The 21,625-nt window shown below is 53.6% G+C and overlaps 1 protein-coding gene across 4 annotated transcripts in view; it reads right to left on the bottom strand.

The window, feature by feature from the left end:
* Window positions 1-20,415, bottom strand: part of LOC102449364 (CMP-N-acetylneuraminate-beta-galactosamide-alpha-2,3-sialyltransferase 4-like) — a 31,832-nt gene extending 11,417 nt beyond the window's left edge. Inside the window, exons 1-4 of one of the 4 annotated variants that reach the window (XM_075905126.1) lie at window positions 20,288-20,394; window positions 9,873-9,996; window positions 8,327-8,450; window positions 20-77 (exon numbers count right to left, since the gene is read on the bottom strand). In XM_075905126.1, the coding sequence (XP_075761241.1) occupies window positions 20-77; window positions 8,327-8,450; window positions 9,873-9,977 (287 nt within the window). In that variant the 5' untranslated portion in view covers window positions 9,978-9,996; window positions 20,288-20,394. 4 annotated transcript variants of the gene reach the window in all.
* Between the last annotated feature and the right edge of the window lie 1,210 nt (window positions 20,416-21,625).

The raw sequence follows: 21,625 nt of genomic DNA, 5'->3' as shown, positions 1-21,625 counted from the left end.
TCAGGGCAAGCAGACTTACTCAAAGGGAACATCATGCGCCATCTTCTTGCAGTACTGGACAACCTGCACACTGAGCACTGTTGAAGGAAACAGACACCAGACAGACACAGTGAAACAGGGGAGCAATGTCCTCAGCCTGGCAGCCAAGCCCCCCTGCCGCACAGCCTCCCAAATGCACACCAGACTGAGGCGAGTTTCAGCCACATGGCTGAAATCCTGCAGATACTGTTCCAGAGCAGGGAGCCCCTGGGGGGTTAGAGCAGAACTAGTCCCTCATTGCCAGCCAGGACTGAATGGCACTGACTGTTAATAATCCCTTCTATTTCTACAGCAACTTCCATCCCAGCCCCCGGCCCCAATGCACTTTGCAGACAGAGCCTTGCAGTACCTCACAGGGTCGGTATTATTCCTAATCACAGCACAGCGAGGTTAAGTGACTTGTCCTCGGTTAAGTGGCCACACCCTGCACAGAGTCAGCAGCAGAACTAGAGAGAGGACCCCTGAGCCCTGACTCCCAGCCCCCGGCTTTAAGTGCAGCATCCCTTGCAGGGCCTGGACCAGAACCCAGAAGTGCTGGCCCTGAGCGCCCCCACCCCCACGCGCACCGTGCACTACAGAGAGCAGCCTTGAGTTACATCCGCAACCCTGAGTGTGCCCTCTGCTGGGAAGAGCTGGCAAAGGATTTGTCTTCGCCGCGCCCTGCTCTCTCTGCCTGTCTCATCCACACAACAGGGTGTCTTAAGGCAGCTGCTGAAAAGACGGGGACACCGAGACACTGGACACATCAGGCAGACAGAGAGTGAGCCAAGATGAGTTCTAGGAGAGCGTGCAGCATTGGACAGCTGCTTCTGCCTCTACGATTCTGGCTTAGGCTTGGCTCCCTGGAGGGGTAGCTGTCTCTGCGGGGGTGTGAACCCATTCGGACTCGCTGTAAGCTCTCAGTGGCAAACAGGCGGTGCTGGAGCCCACAGGCCCAGTCTCAGATCCATGGGATTGCATGGCTCCCTCTTGTAAAAAGCTGAGCCTGGGGCCTGACAAGCATGAAGGGCGCACACAAAGGGACCTACGGAAAGTCGGAGGGCGAGACGCTGACTCCCAGGTGCCTGCCAGCCCCAATACTCCCCATCCACAATAAGCTCCAGAACAGGTGAGAGCTAATAGGGAAAGCTGCACCTCAGCCTGTGTGTTTGTAACAGGCCCTGCCATGTCCCCAGGATAGGAAATGAGCCTGCCATGCTCCTCAAGTAGCTCACAAGGATGTTGGGAAGGAACCAGAAGAACCAATGGGATACACTGCTGAAATCTGAATTGGCTTTAGATACCTGGTCTGCTCTTCCTTTGTGTGATTCTCAGTTAAGGGCTGGAGGGAGCAGATGCCGTAATCAGAATGACCATGCCTATAAGAAGTATTGGACATGCGAGTGAATGGGGACCAGGAAATATGGATCAGCGTGGATCATGAGTAAAGGGAAAAGTGTATCTAGTCACGATCCGGGCATTTTTTTCTTTATTTTGGTTGTTAAGTTTGAACTTCTCTGTGTGAACCCAGCCTTCCCTCCCCATTCACTATCTGAGGGTATGTCTACACTACAGTGCTAATTCGAACTAACTTATTTCAAATTAGTTAATTCGAAATAAGCTAATTTGAAATAACGCATCTAGACCCAAAAACTAATTCGAATTAGCATTTTGCTAATTCAAAATAGTGCATCCACACTGATTGGACGCTGGGTCACATTTAAGGGCAGCTGAAACTGGTTCCAGCAGGGCATCAGGTCAGTAGTTGCTTTGTGTGGCTGCTGTCTGAGGCTATCTGAGGCTCATGCTTAAAGAAACCCCCCTAGACAGCCGGTTCTCAGCTTTTTCGTTTGCTTGCCTACCTCGCTGAGGTAAAGCGTTACCCTCTCTGCCGTCGGTGGTTCCCATTGGGGATGCCGCCGCAGTTGGCACCATGGAGCCAGAGCTCGCCCTGGGCATTCTGCTCCAGTTTTTGGACTTGCTGCTGCAAGTCTGCCAGCATCATCTGGTTCACATCAGCCCCCTGCCCCTCCCCCTGGCCTCCCTGGGGGCCGTGGAGGAGCCGCAGCAGCACCCGGATGCCAGCGTGCCCCGCCGCATCTGGCGTGTGGACACCAGCAGCGACTGGTGGGACCGCATCGTCCTGGAGCGCTGGGGAGACCAACAGTGGACCCAGAACTTCAGGATGAAGAAGGACACCTTCCTGGAGCTCTGCGAGTGGCTCACCCCTGCTCTGCGGTGCTGGGACACTCGCATGATGCCCGCCATCCCCCTCCAGAAGCATGTGGCCATCGCCCTGTGGAAGCTCTCCACCCCAGACAGCTACCGATCCATCGGGAACCAGTTCAGCGTGGAGAGATCCACCATCAGAGCAGTGCTCATGCAGGTATGACACTCACCGGCCACTGGGCTGGGAGAGCGGGGGGGCTGCCCCAGGGAAAACGGGGGTGGGGGGATGAAAGGCAAAAGTGCCCCGCATGGGAGAGTTCGGTCTGTCCTGGCCGTACTACACGCCGCCTGCGGTGGCCAGGATCGCAGCGGGGGTTGCTTCCAGGAGTGGGAGCAGTGCAAGGGAACGAACACTCCCAGCCACCCGGGCACTCCAGTGATTTGCAGTTTGGTGTGCCTCTCTGCAGGTGGTCAAGGCCATCAACAGTGTGCTGCTCCACAGGGTGGTCCGCCTCACCGACCCAGACGTGGTCATCCAGGGGTTCGGCACCCTCGGCTTCCCCAACTGCAGGGGGGCCATCAACGGGATGCACATCCCCATCCGTGCCATGGAACGCCAGGCCTCCCAGTATATCAACCACAAGAGTTACTTCTCCGTCATCCTGCAGGCCGTGTCTGACCACCGGGACCAGTTCACGGACATTAATGTGGGCTGATCCGGCAAGGCACATGACGCCAGGGTGTTCCGGAACTCCTCCATGTGCCGGAGGCTGCACGCCTGAACCTTCTTCCCCGACCACCACATCAGGGTTGGGGACGGGGACATGCCCATGTGGTGGGGGATGCGGTCTACCCCCTACAGCCCTAGCTAATGAAGCCCTACATGGGACACCTCAACCCCCCCTGGCAGGCCTTCAATGCCAGGCTCACCAGGGCCCCCATCGTGGTGGAGGGGGCCTTCGGACACCTGGAAGCCCGATTCCGATGCCTCCTTACCCGCCTCGACCTCGCCAAGCACAATATCCCTCCTGTGGTGGCAGCATGTCGTGTGCTGCACAATTTGTGTGAGAGGAAGGGGGAGGCTTTCCTGCCAGTCTGGATGGCTGAGGCTAAGCGCATGGCTGGCCACTACGCTCAGCCCCGCAGCGTCGCCATCCGGGAGGCCCAGCGGGGGTCCATCCAGATCTAGGAAGCCCTCTGGGAGAGCTTCCATGTGGATGAGGACTAAACTCTCCCTGCATACCCCACTGGGGCCTTCTTGCACCCTCACCTCCTTCCTCTTTCCCCTCCCTAACCCCCCTTCCTAATGTCAAATAGAGACACCTGTTTTGACAACAAAAATCTCTTTTATTTTACGTAACTGGGTGGGGGGAGGGAGGAATAAGGGTGAGAGAGGGGAGGGGGGAAACCTGGGAGGAGGGAGCTGGAAGGGGGAGGAAGGGAAGGGAAAGCTCAGGGTTGGGGTCTTGCTGGCTCTCCTGTCTCGCAGCACTGCGGATGCGGGGGCATTGCGGGGGAGTGGGTGTGGAGGGTCGGGCAGGAGGCACGGGGGGCGAGGCAGAGGAAGTGGGAGGGGGAACAGGGGTAGAAGGAGGAGCAAGAGCTGGGGCAGCCGCAGGGGCTGGAGCAGGAGGAGGCAGGAACCTGTCCACCAGGGTCTGGAGGTGACCTCAGAGGGTATGGCCCTGATTCTCCAGCGCCTCCAAGCTCTGCTGCTGCAGCCGCAGGTCCTCCCGGACCCAGTGCTCCTGGGTGCGGAGCTGGTGCCCCAGTAGCTGCAGGTGCCGCTGCTGGTACTCCACCTAGTTGTGGGAGTGCCTGCTGGCCCTGCAGTTCCAGGTGCTGCGGCTGTGCTGAAACAAGAGCAGTGGTCAGTTCTCCCTGGGGACACAGTGGGTGAAACCCACCCCCCTTTGCAAGACAAGGTCGACATGTGGGGAACGGGCCAGGACCCCTGCATGACACCCAGCTGCTGCTCCATGATGGGCAAGGCCCAGGCGCATGGTCCCTGGGCTCCCTCTCCACACACACACCCCCATACACATAAGGGGACCATGATGGCACTCACATGTGGAGTCCTCCCCGGCCTCAGACGACACAGCAGATGTGCTCTGTGGGATGACTTGGGGGGGTCCTGGGTAGGCTCTTTGCAGGCTCCTGGCTCTCGGTGTCCTCCTCTTCCTCTGTTTCTGCCTCAGGGTCGACCACCACCCGGGGGGCATGGACTGTGTGAGCCCCCAGGATGCTGTCCAGGGCCTCAAAGTGAGGGCAGGCTTCTGGGTCGGCCCCTGGTTGGAAGGCCCTGGAGTAGGCCTGCTACAGGTCCTTTATTTTGTAGCGGACCTGCTCCTGGGTCTGCATGTGGCCTCTGGTGGCCAGGTTGGGAGCCATGCAGCTGTAGACAGCCGCGTATCTGTGCCTAGTGCAGAGATCGTGGACATTGGAGGCCTCCCCACCTCTTGTGGCCCCAGGCAGGCTCCTGGGAGCTCCCAGCCTGGTCCTGAGAAGAGGTGGAGGGCTGGGTGGCAGCGGGTGGCTGGCTCATCCTGTGCCAAGTGCAGGGTCTGCTGGCTGGATGCTGGCAGGCTTGCAACTGGCACAGGCACCGTGGGCAGACCGTTCCCTTTTAAGGGCTCCGGGGCTGGGAGTGGGACAGAAGAGTTTTCCTGGTTTGGCTCAGAGTGGCCACCAGGGCAACCTGGGAAGGGCTAGCCTCCAGCTAGTTTGAATTAAGTGGCTACACCGCCCTTAATTCGAACTACTTAATTCGAACTAGGTGTTACTCCTCGTAGAATGAGGTTTACCTAGTTCGAATTAAGCGCTCCGCTATTTGGAATTAAATTTGAAACAGCGGTTTGCATGTATAGCCACTATTAAAGTTAATTCAAACTAATGGCTGTTAGTTTGAATTAACTTTGTAGTGTAGACATACCCTGAGATTTGCCACAGAGATTTTCTCTGTATTTTAAATTTGTTTTACTTAGTTGCTCTGTAACAGGTAACTATCAAGTATGTGTTATCAAGTAGATATTTTGTTTTCTTAATAAAATCACCTTTCTAAGATGATGATTTGATTCTTGTGTCCTGGAAAGGAACAGGGGCTCTGTGTTTATGTGTCTGCCTGCCTAGCCTGAGCAGTCAGCAACCAAAGACGGCAGCTTGGTTTTCTCCCCCCACCCCAAGCTCTTTAGGGTACCTCTGGGGGTGGAATTTAAGTGTTCCCCCTATTTTCTTTTTACAGTAAATCACTTGATGGTGGCAGCTTCTCTCTCTCTCTCTCTCTCTCTCTCTCTCTCTCTCTCTCTCTCAGAGCCTGTGCATCTGTGACACTGGGGAGAATTTGCATACAGAGCCTAGAGAGGCAAGGTAGTCTAGGTTTCTTGTGGGCCCCCATCTACTGCATTTGGAATGCCAGATTGGGGATCAGCCCGGACACCAAGCAACATGTCCTCCACAACAGAACACCCCCCCCCCGCACACACACACACACGGCAGTTGGCAAGGGGAACTGTGAAACACAGGCAAAGACATCAGGGAAAAGGCCTAGTGGACATGGTCCATGGTCATGGGCCGGGCCTCACTGTTTGCTCGTGGTGGCCAAGAGTCAGTTGCATTTGGATAGAGGGTAGCAAAGACACTAAGGCCATTTCTGGAGGAGGTCGTCTGGAGTGACTGTTACATCAGCTCAGTGGCCTAGCACAGGTGTTCTTCAGCTAATATGCCGAATCTGGAGGAACTGGTGCCCAGATTTACCCACCCAAGGCCTGATTTCCAGGAGAACGGCTGAAGTCCACTGGGAAGGTACCAGGATATCACAGAGGCTACTAAAGTGATGAACACAGAAGGAAAACAAGAACACACCACTGAGACACAGGCTTGAAAGGGAGGGGGGAGTATTGCACCAAAACCCAGAGGCCTTTTGGGGAAAACTTGTCTGAAAGTGCATGTGTGTCACCACCCTGACTCTCATGACATGGGAAATCCACAAGAAAAATACAAATGAAATCCTGGTTCGGTGGAAGTCAATGCGAGTTTTGTCATTGATTTCCGTGAGGAAGCTAGGATTTCACCCTCGACCTTCACTGATCTTACATGTAAAAACATCTACATTTTTGACAACACAGCCAGCCTTCTGTCAAGCAAAATCCCTCCAGGAATCTTTACCAAGCTAGCCGTGTATCATCTCCAAATGAATCAAGTGAAATATTGATTTTCAGATTTAAAAGCTATTAGTTGACATACTTTTGACTGTAAAACAAAGGATTTTATTTTGACTTTTCTCATAATGCCCCTTGCCAAACATCACAATAGTCATCCAACCACTGTGCACTGCTTTCAAACTTAGGGTCTGATGGTTGCATTTTTAGCAATGATTTTCCAAAGACAAACCTTCTAATTAAAATAGGACTGCCTCACTTTGTGGAACGGGTTCCCAAGCACCAGTCCCCTGGTGGATTCCATTGGCCCACCCACCCATCTAGTAGGGTGACCAGATGTCCCAATTTTTTAGGGACAGACCTCATAGTTGGGGCTTTTACGCCCATTACCACCCCACTCCTGTCCTGATTTTTCACACTTTTATCTAGTCACCCTACCATCCACCCACACACACACACACACACACACACACACTCCAACCCATCCAGCAGAAAGCTCCTCATAAGTACAGGTCTCCACTGAACAGGGATCATGGCTACTGCACAGTCTAAGCTGCAGTTTTCAGGTGCTCACAATTTTGAAAAAAGTTACAGCTTGGACTAAAATTATCCACATTCTTTCACAGCACAAAAGCAAACATTTTGGGAGGAAGGGAGAACACGGTGAAATTCCACCTGATTGTTTTGCAGTAAGTGTGGGAAACAATACAAGAGGTTTTCACATTTAAAAAAACAACACAGAAGCTATTCTTTCCCACCGCTCAGGCAAATACAGTTAAAGTGACTCAATTTTCTAAAAATAGCCTAGATCCAACTACATACATAGTCCTACCCAAGAGCTGCTGTATTACTAGGCACCTGATGATTGCAATGCAAAGGATTACTACCAGGAGTGATGGTTACTACTGGGTGTAGCTCCGCTGTCACTGACTGCAGTAGTAAATGCTAGGAAGTCTTCGCAAGATGGGCTGCTTGGTTTGGAAAAGAACGACTGGCTGAGAAATATGCTGTTGTGGCCGAGCTGCTGTGCAGGTGCAAACTTGACTGCAGGTTGTGCCTCCCTACACCAGAACCACGGATGTTCCCGGACCACAATGCCCAGGAACAGGGAGGTCTGGCCGTGGGGCAGGAGCACGGTGGGGGGTGACCAGCAACTCAGTCAGGAGCCCCATGTCGGGGGGGGAGGAGAGGGTGGCAAGGCAGAGAGTTCTAGCCGCAGTGGCCAGGGAGCTCGGACCCCAGCGGCAGCCAGGGAACTCTAGCTCTGGCCCTGGCCCCAGCTGTGAAACTCCAGCCCCAGCGGCAGAGGTCTGGCCACAGCCCTGCTCTGGTTCCAGCAGCCGGGAAGCTCTAGCCCCAGCAGCAGCCAGGGAGCTCTGACCCAGCCCTCTGGCCCCGGCAGCAGCTAACTCCCGAGGGGACTGGGGCATGAGTGGGAGCAGGCTGGAGCCCTAGCTTGGGGGCAGTGGGGCAGCATGGGCCATGAAAGGAGGGGACTCCTCTGGTCTGGCAAATCCCCTCATTCAGGACTGGTCAGGTCCTGAGGGTGCCAGACCAAGGAGGTCCAACCTGTAGCTGCACGGCAGGGCCACACTGCTGAGCTCTCTCGTGCTGGGCACCCAGACCGACCCGTGCACGGGGACCCCTGCAGCCACAGGGAGAAGTAGTGGGACTGAATGTTCCGCAGCGTGGATGTGGGCTGCACACTCCAGCCCATGGCCCAGACCCTGGCTAAGCCCTGCCCAGTTCTCCACATAGTCATTCCCATCACACCTCTCCTGTGACCATCCCCGTCACTCACCTCCCTCATCCCTTCTGGCCCTTTGCCACCCTCCTGTCTACTGAAAATGCAAGCTCTTCAGGGCACGGGCTGTCAATCACTATATAGAGCAGTGGGGCTTTGCTCCTGGTGACCACATGCAAATAACAAGCGGGGCAGGGCACGGGGTGTCAGGACTCAGTGTCAGATCAAGCTCTCTTACCCACACTCAGCAGAAGCCTCAGCACTCTCCACAGCTTCCTGAGAAAGACGAAGATGAATCTGCACTGCAATTTGGAGCACACCAGCCCCTCAAGGTTCATATCGGCAGCTCCTACCTTCCCTGCCTGCAAAGGCACAAAGAAAACCAACAGAGAAGACCCATCAATTCATCGCTCAAAAAAATTGGTGAAGCGTGACATTAGACTTTGCACTCAGCGGTTGGCAGGGATACTTCTCAAGGAAACATGGGACAGCTGCCTGCGCGCCCTGGCCATGCTGGCCCGGCATTCCAGGTAATGGGTGTGTCTAGCTCCGCTGGCCTCTGGGACACACCTTACTCGGCTTTATCCCCTGCTGCAATCCCCAAGGAAATGGAAGAAAGGCTGGGCCGAAAGACTCATCCTCCTCCCTTTTGCTTTGTGCTGTTCCACACATGATAGGGAAAGGGAAGGCAGATTGGGAGGGGACGTTGCTTTTAAGAGCTACCCTAAAATGCCACAGTGGAAGAGAAAGTCACCAACAAGCATTATCTAAACCCCGCCAACGGCTGAATTTTTCTCTCTGTTGCCCTAAAGTTAGCTCCTCCGACAATAATACTAATTCCATCCAAAGCGCAGAGAGCATGGCGCCTCGGCCTGTAAAGCAACGCAGCCCAGTGAGCAATCCCGGCAAGCCGCAGTTTGCAGGTTCAGGCCTCGGAGCTTGACTGACAGCCTTAATTATACAGGGACAGCGAAGCGGCTCAGGCAGACACGCACGCGCTCGGGTTGGTAAAGCAGGGATAATGCACTCCCTCTCTTTGAGGGACCGCGCAGGAAGGAAGAGCGCTGCTTCCCCATCTGATGCCGATCACCTAATTAGCCCCGCTGAGCAGGTGATACAAACTCAAGCGCAGCAGGAGAAGGCGGCCTCTATCCATCCCCCCCGCGGCGACTGGAACGGGGCCTCACGAGGCTGATTATCTGAGGTAAAACCAGTTCTTCCCACGCTGCCCAGTGGCCAACCAAAAGACTCTTCAATTGTCGCACCTGCCGCTCTCCCAGGCCACAATGGGGGCACTAGCCACCTTTTCTGGTGGCAACCTTAGGAGCGAGGACACAGGTGCACCTCCTCCCCGGGGAGCCTGGGGCGCTCCCTGCAGTAGGGGAGTTCTGACTCTCAGCCTCTTGCACTTCTCCTGCCAATGGGGCTTCAGTCTGGCCCAGGTGCAGAGGGGTGTGTGCTCTGGAAGGCGTCGAGCTAACAGTTTCAGGGAAGGAATGTTACATGCCTCCTTGCCTGGAGCCTGCACAGTATTGCAGCAGGGGGATGGGCAAGCAGCCCCCACTAATTGATCTGAGTTGTGCCTCTTGGCTCCAGCTAAGATTGCTCTGAACGCCATGAAGATGGAGCATCTGTTTCGTTATTGCTCAGTCACGGATCAACGTTGCTCATTTAAACAAACAAAGGAGAATTAAGGGGGCGGAGGGGAATCAACCCGCCAAACAGGGTTTTCCCTTCTTCTGTAACATCCCCAAGGGCTGCAGACCAGACCGGTTGTCACTGACCTCAAATGAGGCTCCTGATGACACCTGACCAGTGCCAGCACCTGCATGGGTTTGCTGAGAAGCTCCCAGGTCTCTCAATGTGGCACAGACTGGACTCGTCTCCATCTCCCGCGCCTGCAGCCTTCTGCAAGATGAAGCAGAAGGAGGAGTAGCGGAATCGTACCTCTCTGTCTCGACAGCAAGCAGGCATAAGGCTGAGTAAGGAGGAGCCTTTGGCCCTTCACCTTCTCACTCCACCACAGCCACCTCTCAGAGCAGCCTCTGTCCCTCAGGTCTAGCTACAACAGAGCCCTGACTCTCCTCACGCCAGAACTGTCTCAGGCACTCCGATCCTGCAGGCCAGGCGCCTCCTTGCTGGGATCCAGATATCGCTATGATCTATAGCTTGTGTGCAAAGAGCCTTTGTGCTAGGAGAGCTGGGTCCTTTAGTTCAAGCAGCAGAGACTCGAGCTTCTCAAGACACATCCCAGGTTCAACGCCCTCCAAGGAAGTTAAGTTGCACAATGCACCATGAGACTCGCTAGATCAGGGGCTCCTCCTGAAAATACTCCCGGTGCTCAGCCAGTGATGGGGAGGGAAGGGGAAGCTGGTGAGATTCAGAGTTGGTGGAAATATCTTTCAACCGTCTTGTATCTTGCATGTGCAGTAGTTTCCTGGTTCCAGGATCTCAGAGTAGCTAGTCAGGCTGGAAGAGAATATTAGCGCAGAAGAGGAAAATGATACCTAGAGGGACAACAGGACTCAGACTCTGCCAAGATGGGATTAACTGTCCGGCTCAGCATGGATGGTGTATGCCCCAAGCTTTCTGTACAGGGTGCATCTACACTGCAGCTGGGAGGTGAAATTCCCTGCTCATGCAGCTGTACGGGTAACAAGTGAAAATCACCAAGGCATCTGCAGTGGTGGGATGAGCTGCTGCTTGAGCATAAACCCACCCAAACCATAGGTACTCAGGCAGCCAGCCTGGCCATGCACCTGCACCACTGACTGTATCATAGCAAGGGCGTCTGTCCCCCCGCGATGCGGATTGTGGTTACCAGGCGTCCAGTTTTGAACCAGACAGTCCGTTATTTGAGCTTTCTGTCCGGGAAACAAATTGAGAAAATACCGGACATATAAATGTCCAGTATTTTCTAATTAAGTAAGTTTTATTATTATTATGAGTATCAGTATTGCGTACTGCCTGGCTGGTAGACACGCTCACGCTGCATGAGCATGTCTACCAGCCAGGCAGTAAGTAGCTACACAGTGGAGGGAGAGCGGGGGGCGACGGAATCCCCGGGGCCGGACTCACTTGTGCGTCCTGCCGGGACCGTGTGTGGGACTGGCAGCACCCCAGGATCTGCGTGCACCTGGGTCACCCCTGCTCCCCGCCAGCCAATGTGTAGGGTGGGCGATGGTACTGCCTCCCAGTCACGCAAGTGACCGATCATCTTCCATCAGCCATGGCCACGTTGCCGTGGGCAACCCCCACCCGCCTGTCCAGTTCCCATCCACGTGCTGTGAGAAGAACCCAGCGGGGGAGAGGGGCTGACCCAGGGGAAGGGTCTGGAAACCCCAGCTGTTCTCTCCCCCAGAGAGTGACCTGGACCACAAAGCCAGCACTCTCTGTACCGGCCTGGTGAGTAGGATTACCGGATGGGTTTTAAAAAAATACCAGACACGTGTGATCTCAGAATGGGGGGATGGGACTGGCCGGGAGGGGAGTGGGGCTGACCGGGGGAGATCGGAGGGCGGGGGGAGGAGGGGGAAAATGGGACCAGCTGGCGGGAAGCAGGGCTGGCCGAGAGGGGGTTGGCGGGAATGGGGCTGGTGGGGGGAACTGGACAGGCGGGTGGGGGTTGCCCACGGCAACGTGGCCATGGCTGATGGAAGATGATCGGTCACTTGCGTGACTGGGAGGCAGTACCATCGCCCACCCTACATATTCCCCACTGATTATTAATAGTCGCAGGACAGCTCCAGCCCTGGATCAGGGCCTCCCGGTGTTAGGTGCTGTACAACCCAGGACAAAGACCGTCCCTTCCCCAAGAGATTTACAATCGAAGTCTCTGCTAGCTGGGATGCTTTGCACCCAAAGTGATTCCTCGCTCTTCTGTGCTGCAGGCAGCTCCTGACAGGATTCAGGACTAGCTGTTTTCATCTCCGTCAAGCCAAAGCCCCTCTCTTTCCTCCTCCCCACGCTGACCAGTTTTGCTGCCATTTTGGTTTGGGGAGACCTTTCCAGCAATGCCGTGCCCCGAGCAGAACACACCATTCCCCAGTCTCAGCAGAAAGGGGCCAGTGAATCACAGCCTCAGAGAAGGACTAACTCAGCCGTGCCTCTGTGGCTCAAAGCCTTATTGAGCTCTCTAGCAATGCGGTCCGGCAGTAGACTCAATGCTCAGTCCCACACCCGGTGACTTCAACACATCTATGGTTCCCCAGCACGTAGAGGTCAGACAGGTCAAGAAGTCTGTCCTCGCTTCAGAGCAACTGAGCTCCATAGCTCTCAAGAACCTATGTGTTCAGCAGAGGCTGCTTCCTAGTAGTTAGCAAAACAATTTAAAAAAAAATCAAGCAAGCTACCGCTGCCTGGGGAAAAGCCTGTCCCTTTCTCCATCGCTCCACCAGCAGGTGCTAGGCCCAGGTTTATTTTCATAGAGGCTTTTTCATTTTTGTTTGTTTCCTCTCTGTTAATTAAAGTATTTGTTGCCACAGCAGGAAATGTAAACTGTACAGCAGCCAACTTATATATATATATATTTTTAAAAGGGAGAAATAATTTAGCAAAGCAATTATCTTCACACACACACCGAAGGCACCTCCTACCCTCACCCCAGAAACCACCGCAGCCCAGAACAAAAGAACTGTCCCTTTAAGAAAAAAAAAACTTTAAAAATTCCATGCATATGGATAGAGGATCAGATTCTGCAGAGCTCAGTTGTTCCCACCTAGGCCTCAAAAAAGTGGCCCATTTCCCCAAGAGTCTGGTGATTGGTTAGTGCCCAGGAAAGCTGGGCAATGTTGGGGGTGGGGGGTGAGGGGAGAAACACTTTTTTGGCAAACAATGCAGATTGGGTGGCCCACCCTGAATATTTTGCAAATTCACGTCGATTTTGCCAAATTATTCATGGAGGGGAAAACATTCCAAAAAGGCAGTTGAAATGTTTTGGATTGTTGTTTCCCTTTTTGTTTTGCTACTTCCTTCAATTTTATTTTAAAAAATTCAAAAGGCTCCCAGTGCCGGAATGCAGCTGTCACCCCATTTCCCCCCCATCCCACAGGCCTTGAGTGGCTCACCCATGGCAGCGCCTGGCAAGTCTCTGTGCCAATCCCAGCACACTGAGGGCTACAGCCCACAACTGTCAGCCCTTATTTTTGAGTATTTTCTTTCTTCCCTGCCTGCAGCTGCCACTAGGCAGCAGCACTCCCTATGTATTAAAGCTGGGCAAATGATTTAAAGTATGTACCTACACAGTCACTGTTCCTATGTAGCTGAACATATTATAAGGCTGCACTTATCCTCAGAACACCATCACAAGATAGGGCAGGGCTGCTATCCCCATCTCACCGAAGGGGCACTGAGGCACACAGTGACTTGCCCAAGGCCACACACAAGGTCCGTGGCAGAGCAGAGATCTAGACCTAGCTCTCTCAAATCCCAGGCTCATGCCCTAATCCCTGGACCAGCCTTCCTTTTATGAAACAGAAATCAGAGCTCCTGCCTTCTCCTCCTCCCTGTGCTACTCACCTGAGCTAATCTGGGTGAGTCACCAGCCTGATCTGTGCCTTGGTTTCCCCATCAGTGAAATGGCCATAACAATGATGTTCTGCCTACCCTAACAAATGGCCAGAACCTTACTTTGAGATCCCCTGGGATGAGGTGCTATTCTGATCCACTGCCAGCCCCAGAAAGCTGCAATGCCTGAAGTTGCATGCTGCTCTTCGCTGTTATGCTGCAGAAACGGTGAAAAAAATCGTGATAGTTTTCTAACAGTAACTGAGTAGGTGGTGCACACTGCGATTTTCTTAACCCACCTCTTGCACCCTGGCAAGAATAAGCTAGTCAATGGTAACACACATCCAGCCTGACTCCACTCCTCCAACCTCCGTATCTCCACCCCAACCTTATCTCGCTCCAAACTAATAGAAAAATCAACTTCTCAAAAGATTGTCCCTCGCATTTCAGCACAGCAGGACAAGCAGAAAACAAATTAAAACCATTACAATAACCATCAGAACCATCCACTGCTGGGGCGGAGAGAAGGGGGGGGAACAAAACATATCAGCATCACTTTGGTTTAAAAAAAATCTATTTATATTAAAATAAACAAGCACAAAAGAAGAAAGAGAAAAATCAATCAACTGTATTTAATAGCAAACAGATCTTCCTCTCAGAGCCGCATGCAAGAGGCGGAACAGAGCTGGGGAAAAGGGCACCTAATAATGCACCAATTCTCTGCCTCCACCTCTCTACAGGCAAAGTTACACTGCAGTCAGGAGTGAGGCTGCAACACATGTACACGTATCTGAGCCGGTTTATACCTAGCTTAGTTATCACTAAGTTAACTTTCTGTTGCAGTTCCAAACCTGTTTCCTCTCTCAGGTTATGTCTACACTACGAGTTTTTTCAGCAAAAAATATGCTAATAAGGGACTCATATGCATGAATTGCAATCTCATTTGCATATTTTCTGCCTATCTGTTTTTGCATTAGAGGTTCTTGTACAAAAGCAAGCAGTGTGAATGTGTTCTTTTTGTGCAAAAATCCCTTTTTCCACAAGATCAGTGTGCCTCCTTTTTTGGGGCATAAGGATCTTGCGGAAAAAGAGGGTTTTGCGCAAAAAGAACACATTCACACTGCTTGTTTTTGCACAAAAACCCCTAGCACAAAAAATGGATTGGCAGAAAATATGCAAATGAGTCCCTCGTTAGCATATTTTTTGCTGAGAAAACTTGTAGTGTAGACACAGCTGCAGAGGAGAGAGAACGGACCTGTCTCCAACTACCAACCCCTGTGAGAAGCTGCTGGGGACCCACTGCTGCGCCTGTCCACCCACACACTGTCAGTGAAAAGAGTCTCCTCTCGCCTGACACTAACATCCACACCGGCTCAGCCTGTAAAAACAAGTCTGGCACAACTTGGCGCACGTGGCATGGACACACACACACCCACCCCATCAGCGAAAATATTCCTCCACCTCTAGTATGAACCCGCTATGCCTGTGAAAAGAAGCCAGGTGCAACTGGGCACGGCTGCACTGATGCATCCACATTGGGGTTGCCAGGTGTCTGGTTTTTTACTGGATTTTTTTGGTCAAAAAGGGGAACTGGCAGAGCCCAGTACATCAGAAGTCCAGTTACCTGAGTAACTCTCTGTAATCAGCTTCTGTTCCACCACCAAGAGGGCATGAAATGCAGAGGCTGCTGGAACTGTAGGAGCATCAGGAGCTGCCCTGCACCCACCAGTCCCCAGGGGGAGGGACCCTGAAGTGTACAACCTATGAGGAGCCCAGCTGGTGGCTGCTCTCACTGCCGGAGCCCTTCTCAGCCTCCTTTGTCCCCTTCCTGGAGTGCGGCTCTCTCCCCCATCCTGCTCCAGTCACCCCTCCATCTTCAGAGCACGGCTCTCCCTCAAACATCCTGCCTCAGTGGCCCCTGCAGCCCAGAGCCCGGCTCTCCCTCAAACATCCTGCCTCAGTGGCCCCTTCAGCCCAGAGCTCGGCTCTCCCTCAAACATCCTGCCTCAGTGGCCCCTGCACCCCAGAGCACGGCTCTCCCTCAAACATCCTGCCTCAGTGGCCCCTGCACCCCAGAGCCCGGCTCTCCAATTGGAATGCCGGCCACCCTAACCCCCCACCTCGCTGTGAAAATCCGCCCTGCGCCCCAATGCAGAGCAGGACGGGCAGCGTGAAGGGCCCCGGCTCTGTCGTCACTGCGCTAGCAACTCATCTGCCTCCAGTTCCAGGCCACCCTCAGCTCTGTGCCCCTCGCTCCCTCCCCTCCCCAGGAACCTCAGCCCGAGCTGCCGCAACCTCCCCGCCTACCAAGGGTTAAGAAGCTTGATCCTGCCAGACAAAGGGGGGCAGCGGTACCCAGGCATTTGAGTGGCCATGCAGTGCCATCGTGTGGCCATAGCACACAGCACCGCAAGCTTCCCAACCCGCTTCAGGCTGAGAGGAGTGAAGGAGCCAAGAAGGAATCAGCCAGGGGTAGGGCCTTGCTGGTCCCAAAGGAGCACAGGGCTTCCCTGCTCCCACCGGGCACTCCTGGCCAGTCCCTCCCCCGAGGAGACCAGGGCAGCCCAGAGAGGCCTACGCCTGGGCCCTCAGGTCTCAGCTGACACTGCTCAATGTGGACCAGAGAGTCCTGGCTGCCTCCTGCGCTGGGGATTTGTCATCTCTATGGTCACCATGCAGCAGGGGACTGGCCAGCATGTCCTTGCACAGCATGGCACAGCCTGGTGACCCTGCTTTGAAAGGAGGCAGCTGCTAATCATACAGCTGCTGAGTGTCCTTGAGACAGCCCAGAGAGTGCCCAGGAGCGCAGCCCTGGGGATCTTCTAACAGCAAACCACAGGGGTCAGCTTAGGGATTGCGGGTGCTTCAGCAAAGGTTTGGTGAAGCCTCTTTGTTGTAGGAAGTGGACCAGACACCTTCCCATTTTAACATCCTGCCCAGCAGTCCCACCCCCCTCCCCCCAGCTCCTGCGGTGGATGGACAGAAAGGCATTTCTACCATGTGATTCAGCCTCTGCTTCTTGCCCCTGCTGAAATGAGTCATGGGAAACCACAGCCCACACACCCGTCCTCCCAAACTTTACTGAATCCCAGAGACTCCACTTCGAAGAAAGGTCAGGAGCCAGATCAGGCTACCTGACCGGGTGGGAAATTCCACTCCATTACAGTGGGCTGACTGGTGTTGCTTGCATTGGTCCAAGGCCTGGTAGCCTTGGGAACCAGCAGACCAGCAGATCCATTCATGCTTTTCCCAAACCAGCTGAGGTTTGTACTAAGACCTGGTCTGTGACCCACAAACCCTCCCATACAGCCCCCAGCTGACAATTCGCTCATGCTATCACTCCATCACTGCCTCACCTAAGGAATTCATTGCTGCAAGGCTGCAACGCATTCCCGCCTCTGCTGCACGTTTATCCTTTTACTGTGGGCATTGCAAGTCTTTCAGCTGCTGTGTGGGTGACTATGAAACTATGCGCAGAGCTGCACAAGGCAGAGGGAGTGGCCGAGACAGGCCAGGCTCACCATTGGCAGAGGTGGCTCTCACACCCAACTGAGCTAGTGCAAGGGGAGAGCGATGCACTTGGGGAACTGGCCCTGACAAACAGGATTCAAACCGCCCAACGGGCTCTTTTCCCTGCAATGAGCTGAATCAATCACGCGATCTAACATGGAGACACAGGATGGCTCATGGAAGACAGACATGAAATGGATCATCCAGATGAGATGAGGGCAGCACCATCCTGCTTTGGCCAAGATAGTGCATTTGGGCAAGGGGCTACCTACAGAGCACAAGGATACAGTTTTCCATAGATGCACTTGGCAGAGTGAGCTCTTCATAGGCAATCCAGGGAGGGTCTCTCTTCCTGAAAGTGACTGGTCCTTTAAAAACATTCAGGGACCTTGAGGCTTTGCACGGAGTGAGAGTGCATGGTGGGCTGCACCAGGATTCCCTTCTCTTAGCCACCTGCTCACTGGAGCCAAACTCCACCCAAGCTCAGATGTATAGAGAATACAGAGATCCTGCAAAGACGCCCAAATCTTTCCTCCTGCTCAGCAAAAAGGTGACCCCAAAACCAGACTCCCCCGTGAAAGAAATCAAGAAGCAGAAACCCGGGGGGCTCAAAATTCCCTCCAAGTTTTGCCCTCATTTTGGATTGGAAAGTTTGTTGCGATGGAAATTTCCCACCCAGCCCTTCTCTCATCTTAATAAGCCCTGACGTAGCACTGGCAGCTCTGCGACTGGTGTCAGCAGGAGACGAGCCATGGAGTTAAGCGAGTCTCCTGTGTTAATAATGGTCCCTGGGAGAAAGTGCTCATTAACAAGGCTAACAAGTGCCATCGCGGGGGCCTTGACAGCACCACGGGTGACAGCTGCAAAAGTGCCCTGATGAGTGATGGCAGCCGCCACTTGCGCTCCCAGCACGGCCCCTCTGCCAGCCCAGCAGGGTTAGAGAGAAGGGCTGCCCAGGGCAGCGCTGGGAGCGAGGAGGAGAAACGCCCCTGCTCCAGGAGGAATGAATGTCCTCTCAAAGCACCACTCATGGCAGACAATGCTCAATGCCATTCCCCAGCTCTCTGCATCCCCCTTTCCCATCCCCCCTCTGGGCCTGCCTTCAAATAACTCTCCCCCAGCCTGCAAGTGGGGACAGCAAAGGAGCAAATTTCCCATTGCATTAGCACACAACAGCCTTCCCCTGGAGCTACCACACCTGGGTCCTCCATTAACCCACCCACTGCACTACCAGGGGCCTAACCCTAACTAAGCTTGGTGCTCTCTGGGGGTGGCCGTGGGGGGCTTGGAGGCAGATTTCTGGGAGTAAATGTCAGTAAATGTCGATTTCACTCTAGACACCCAAACCCAGGAAAATACGTTTCCATCTATAGTAATCCAAACGTACAGCTAGGCAAAGTCAGAGGCGGTTTGGATCTCACTGGAGTTTGATATAAGGAGCTTTACGTTGTGCGTTGTGACATGGGACGCTGACAGTTTGGGTTTAGATGATAAAGCCCTTTAACTTCTTAAATCTCAGCTGTCATTAACTAATTACCGCCTGAGCCCTGCATCTCCTCGCAACTGTGAGAATTTCAACAGCTGAAGACAGAAAAATATAAGACTTACACCCCACCGTTCTGTGCAACTGTGAAAACTTAAAAATCACTCAAATGCTTATAGATAAGCATTGATATTATCCATTGAGATGATCCAGATAAAACTTGAATTCTGCCAAGTCCAGTTTTCCTCCCGGGGAAGTGGGTCCTGAGACACCCCAAACCTTCTCCGTGTCCCCCAGATTTGAGGGAAGGACAGATAGGGCCAACATCCGCCCAAAGGGAGTTTGTTTTGACACTATTGACATGGTCTGTTGACCTGGGACATTAGCCAGAGGTAGGGACGGCGGGGGGGGGGGGACCTTCAGGGTAGAGGAAAAACTGCACATTAAGGGACACGGGAGTAACCGTGGCTCATGGGAGGGCTCTCTCTATATAGAAAGACCACTGCACAAAGGCTCTGCTCTGTTGTCTTTGACCTCTGTGCAGGGCTGGTGACATGGTTCCCTCTCCAGAAGCTAAGGGCTCCTCCTCCACTTCCCGGGCCATATCTCTGGATTAATGGTGCCCCTGGCCTGGCTGTGTGACTCTGCCATCTGGCAGCACTGACAGGAAGCTTGGCCTAGAGGTTAGAGCTCATGGCCGGAACTAGGGATGAATATTTAAGTGAGGTTAACTGGTGGTTCAGGTTAACTGGTGGAGGCTGGAGCAGCTCCCCTGCTGCTGCGGGCAAGGGGCTGCTCCAGGCCCCCAAGGGGCCCACCGCAGGTAGGGCCTGCTCTGACCAGACAGCCCAGCAGTGGGTGGAGGGGAGGGCGGTACAGACAGGCTGGAGAGACTGCACACACACCTCCCCCCCACCTGCCAGTTAACCAATTAAACAGGATTTTACATCCATAGCTGGAAACCAGGAGACCTTGTCTGTGATCCCAGCTCTGCCACTGACCTGCCTGCTCTTGGGCAAGTTGCTGTAACCATTCTGTGCCTCAGTTTCTCCACCTGTAAGTGAGGCTACCAGTACAACCCCTTTGCATTCCCCGGATGGCTAGGGAAGGGTTGGGACTGAGTGGGTTTCTCAGGCCTGCGCCGTGCAGGAGGTCAGACTAGATCATCATAAGGATCCCCCGTTCCCCAACTCAAAACCCACAATCCACTCTAGCTACAGCTGCTCATCTTGGCCCCCACACCACATTGTGCCTCCCCCACTCCTGTTCCGCCCTTCTCAGACAGCACCAGCCAGTGCCAAGCACTGTGGCCAGCCTGCCCACTCCGGGGCCTTTTACACCCATTTTGCAGCCAAGGATAAAATGCTCTCGCCTGGCACTTCTGGCTGGGGAGCATTTTCCTCCCACCTGGCACGATGTCGATGGCTCCAGGAGAGGAGACGGGCCTGGCCCAGGCAACGGTGGGGCCTGTGAAGTATTAATGGCTGGCAGAACATACAGCAGCAGAACAAGGCCCAAAGGCAACTAATCAGGCAGCTGCTGCTGCACATGGACCCCGCCTGGCCATGCCAAGCATTGCACATGCAAGGCAGAGCCTTTCTCCAGGATCTGACCAGCTAAACACGGAGCAGGCAATGTCCGTTCCAAAGGGCAGGGCCCGTCTGCCTGCCCCGTGAGTGCCACACGCCCTGCAGAACATACCTGTGCTGTGCAGGGGAGGCTACAGTCCCTGGTGCAGCTCCAAGCCACTTTGAAATAAACCCAGCCACCAGCAGCTGCTCTGCAAGCTGCGTGCTAGTGCCAGGAGCTCAACAGGCTGGGCCAAGGGTGCTGCTAAACTTGGGATGGATGATGCCATCTGCTGGTTTGCTAGCATCATTGCCTCACTAGGACAGACACAAGGCCTAGATCAGGGCTACTCAGCTTTGGAAGCCCCAGGAGCCACAGTGATACTCACAGTGCTTGCCGAGGGCCACAACTTAAGTGTGGCTGAATGTACATGCAAATATTTATGCAAATATATGCAAATAGCTTCTTTCACACTGGCGGGCATGAATACAAAGATTAATGCAAGACAACACAACACTTAGGCCCCATTTAAGTCAGTTCTGCTGCTATTAATAAAATGCAACATTTACCCCATTTTCATCCATATGACAGCACTTTTAATGAGCAATGACAGTCCAGGGATCTAACTACTAAAACGCATATCAACAGAAGACCATTATATTGACTCGCCGTTGTGGAGCGTGTTCCCAGTGGAGACCATGTTCAAAGAATCCCACCTGCGGGCCATGCTGAGCCCTGCACAAACCCAAACCGCCCCGTGGGCTGCAAACAAACAGGCCACATGTGGCCCACGGGCTGCGTATTGAGTAGCCCTGGCCTAGAATGACCCGGGAGGCATTAATTTGCTGCATGAAGAGCCAGAAGCAGGGCTATACAAGGGTAGTTCTGAGGTGTCCTACCCAAGCAGAGGCATAGTCCTGCCTCTTCTCAATCTTTACAACGTACTTATTATTCTAATTTAGTTCCTTGAAGGCTGTAATACTTTGGTCTAATTGTGGTTGTCAGGTCTGGTGTAGAAATGGCTAGATGGTATTTAGAAGCCGGTGACACACCGGAGGTCCAACAGATGATCAGGACTTAAGTCCTATGACTCCTGAAATCAATCTGGCCTGGGGTGAAAAGGGAGAAGATGATGCATGATCCCTTTAATCCTGACCCTTTCTGCTGAGATTGCAACTGGTATGTGTATGGCAAGAGGTCTCCGCCGGGGTAGCATTGTTTGCTCTCAGGGCACCTATCATAACCCAAGTCACCTGCCAGACCAAGTTCATGCCTTTCCTGCACACTAGTCACAAAGGGTCATTCACTCAAGACGTATTTGGGAAAATATTTAAGCAGGTGCTTAACTTCAAATCCCAGTGGAACTTAAACATTTTATTTAGGTGCTCTCCTGATCTGGGGCCTCAAACCATCCTCCCACCCATTTCTTCGTCCCCCTCCCACTGTCTATTCACTTACCCTAGTCTTCGC

This window comes from Pelodiscus sinensis, chromosome 22 (assembly GCF_049634645.1).
Source record: "Pelodiscus sinensis isolate JC-2024 chromosome 22, ASM4963464v1, whole genome shotgun sequence".
NCBI classification, from domain to species: Eukaryota; Metazoa; Chordata; order Testudines; family Trionychidae; genus Pelodiscus; species Pelodiscus sinensis.
This window is presented reverse-complemented; position numbering and strand designations above follow the sequence as displayed.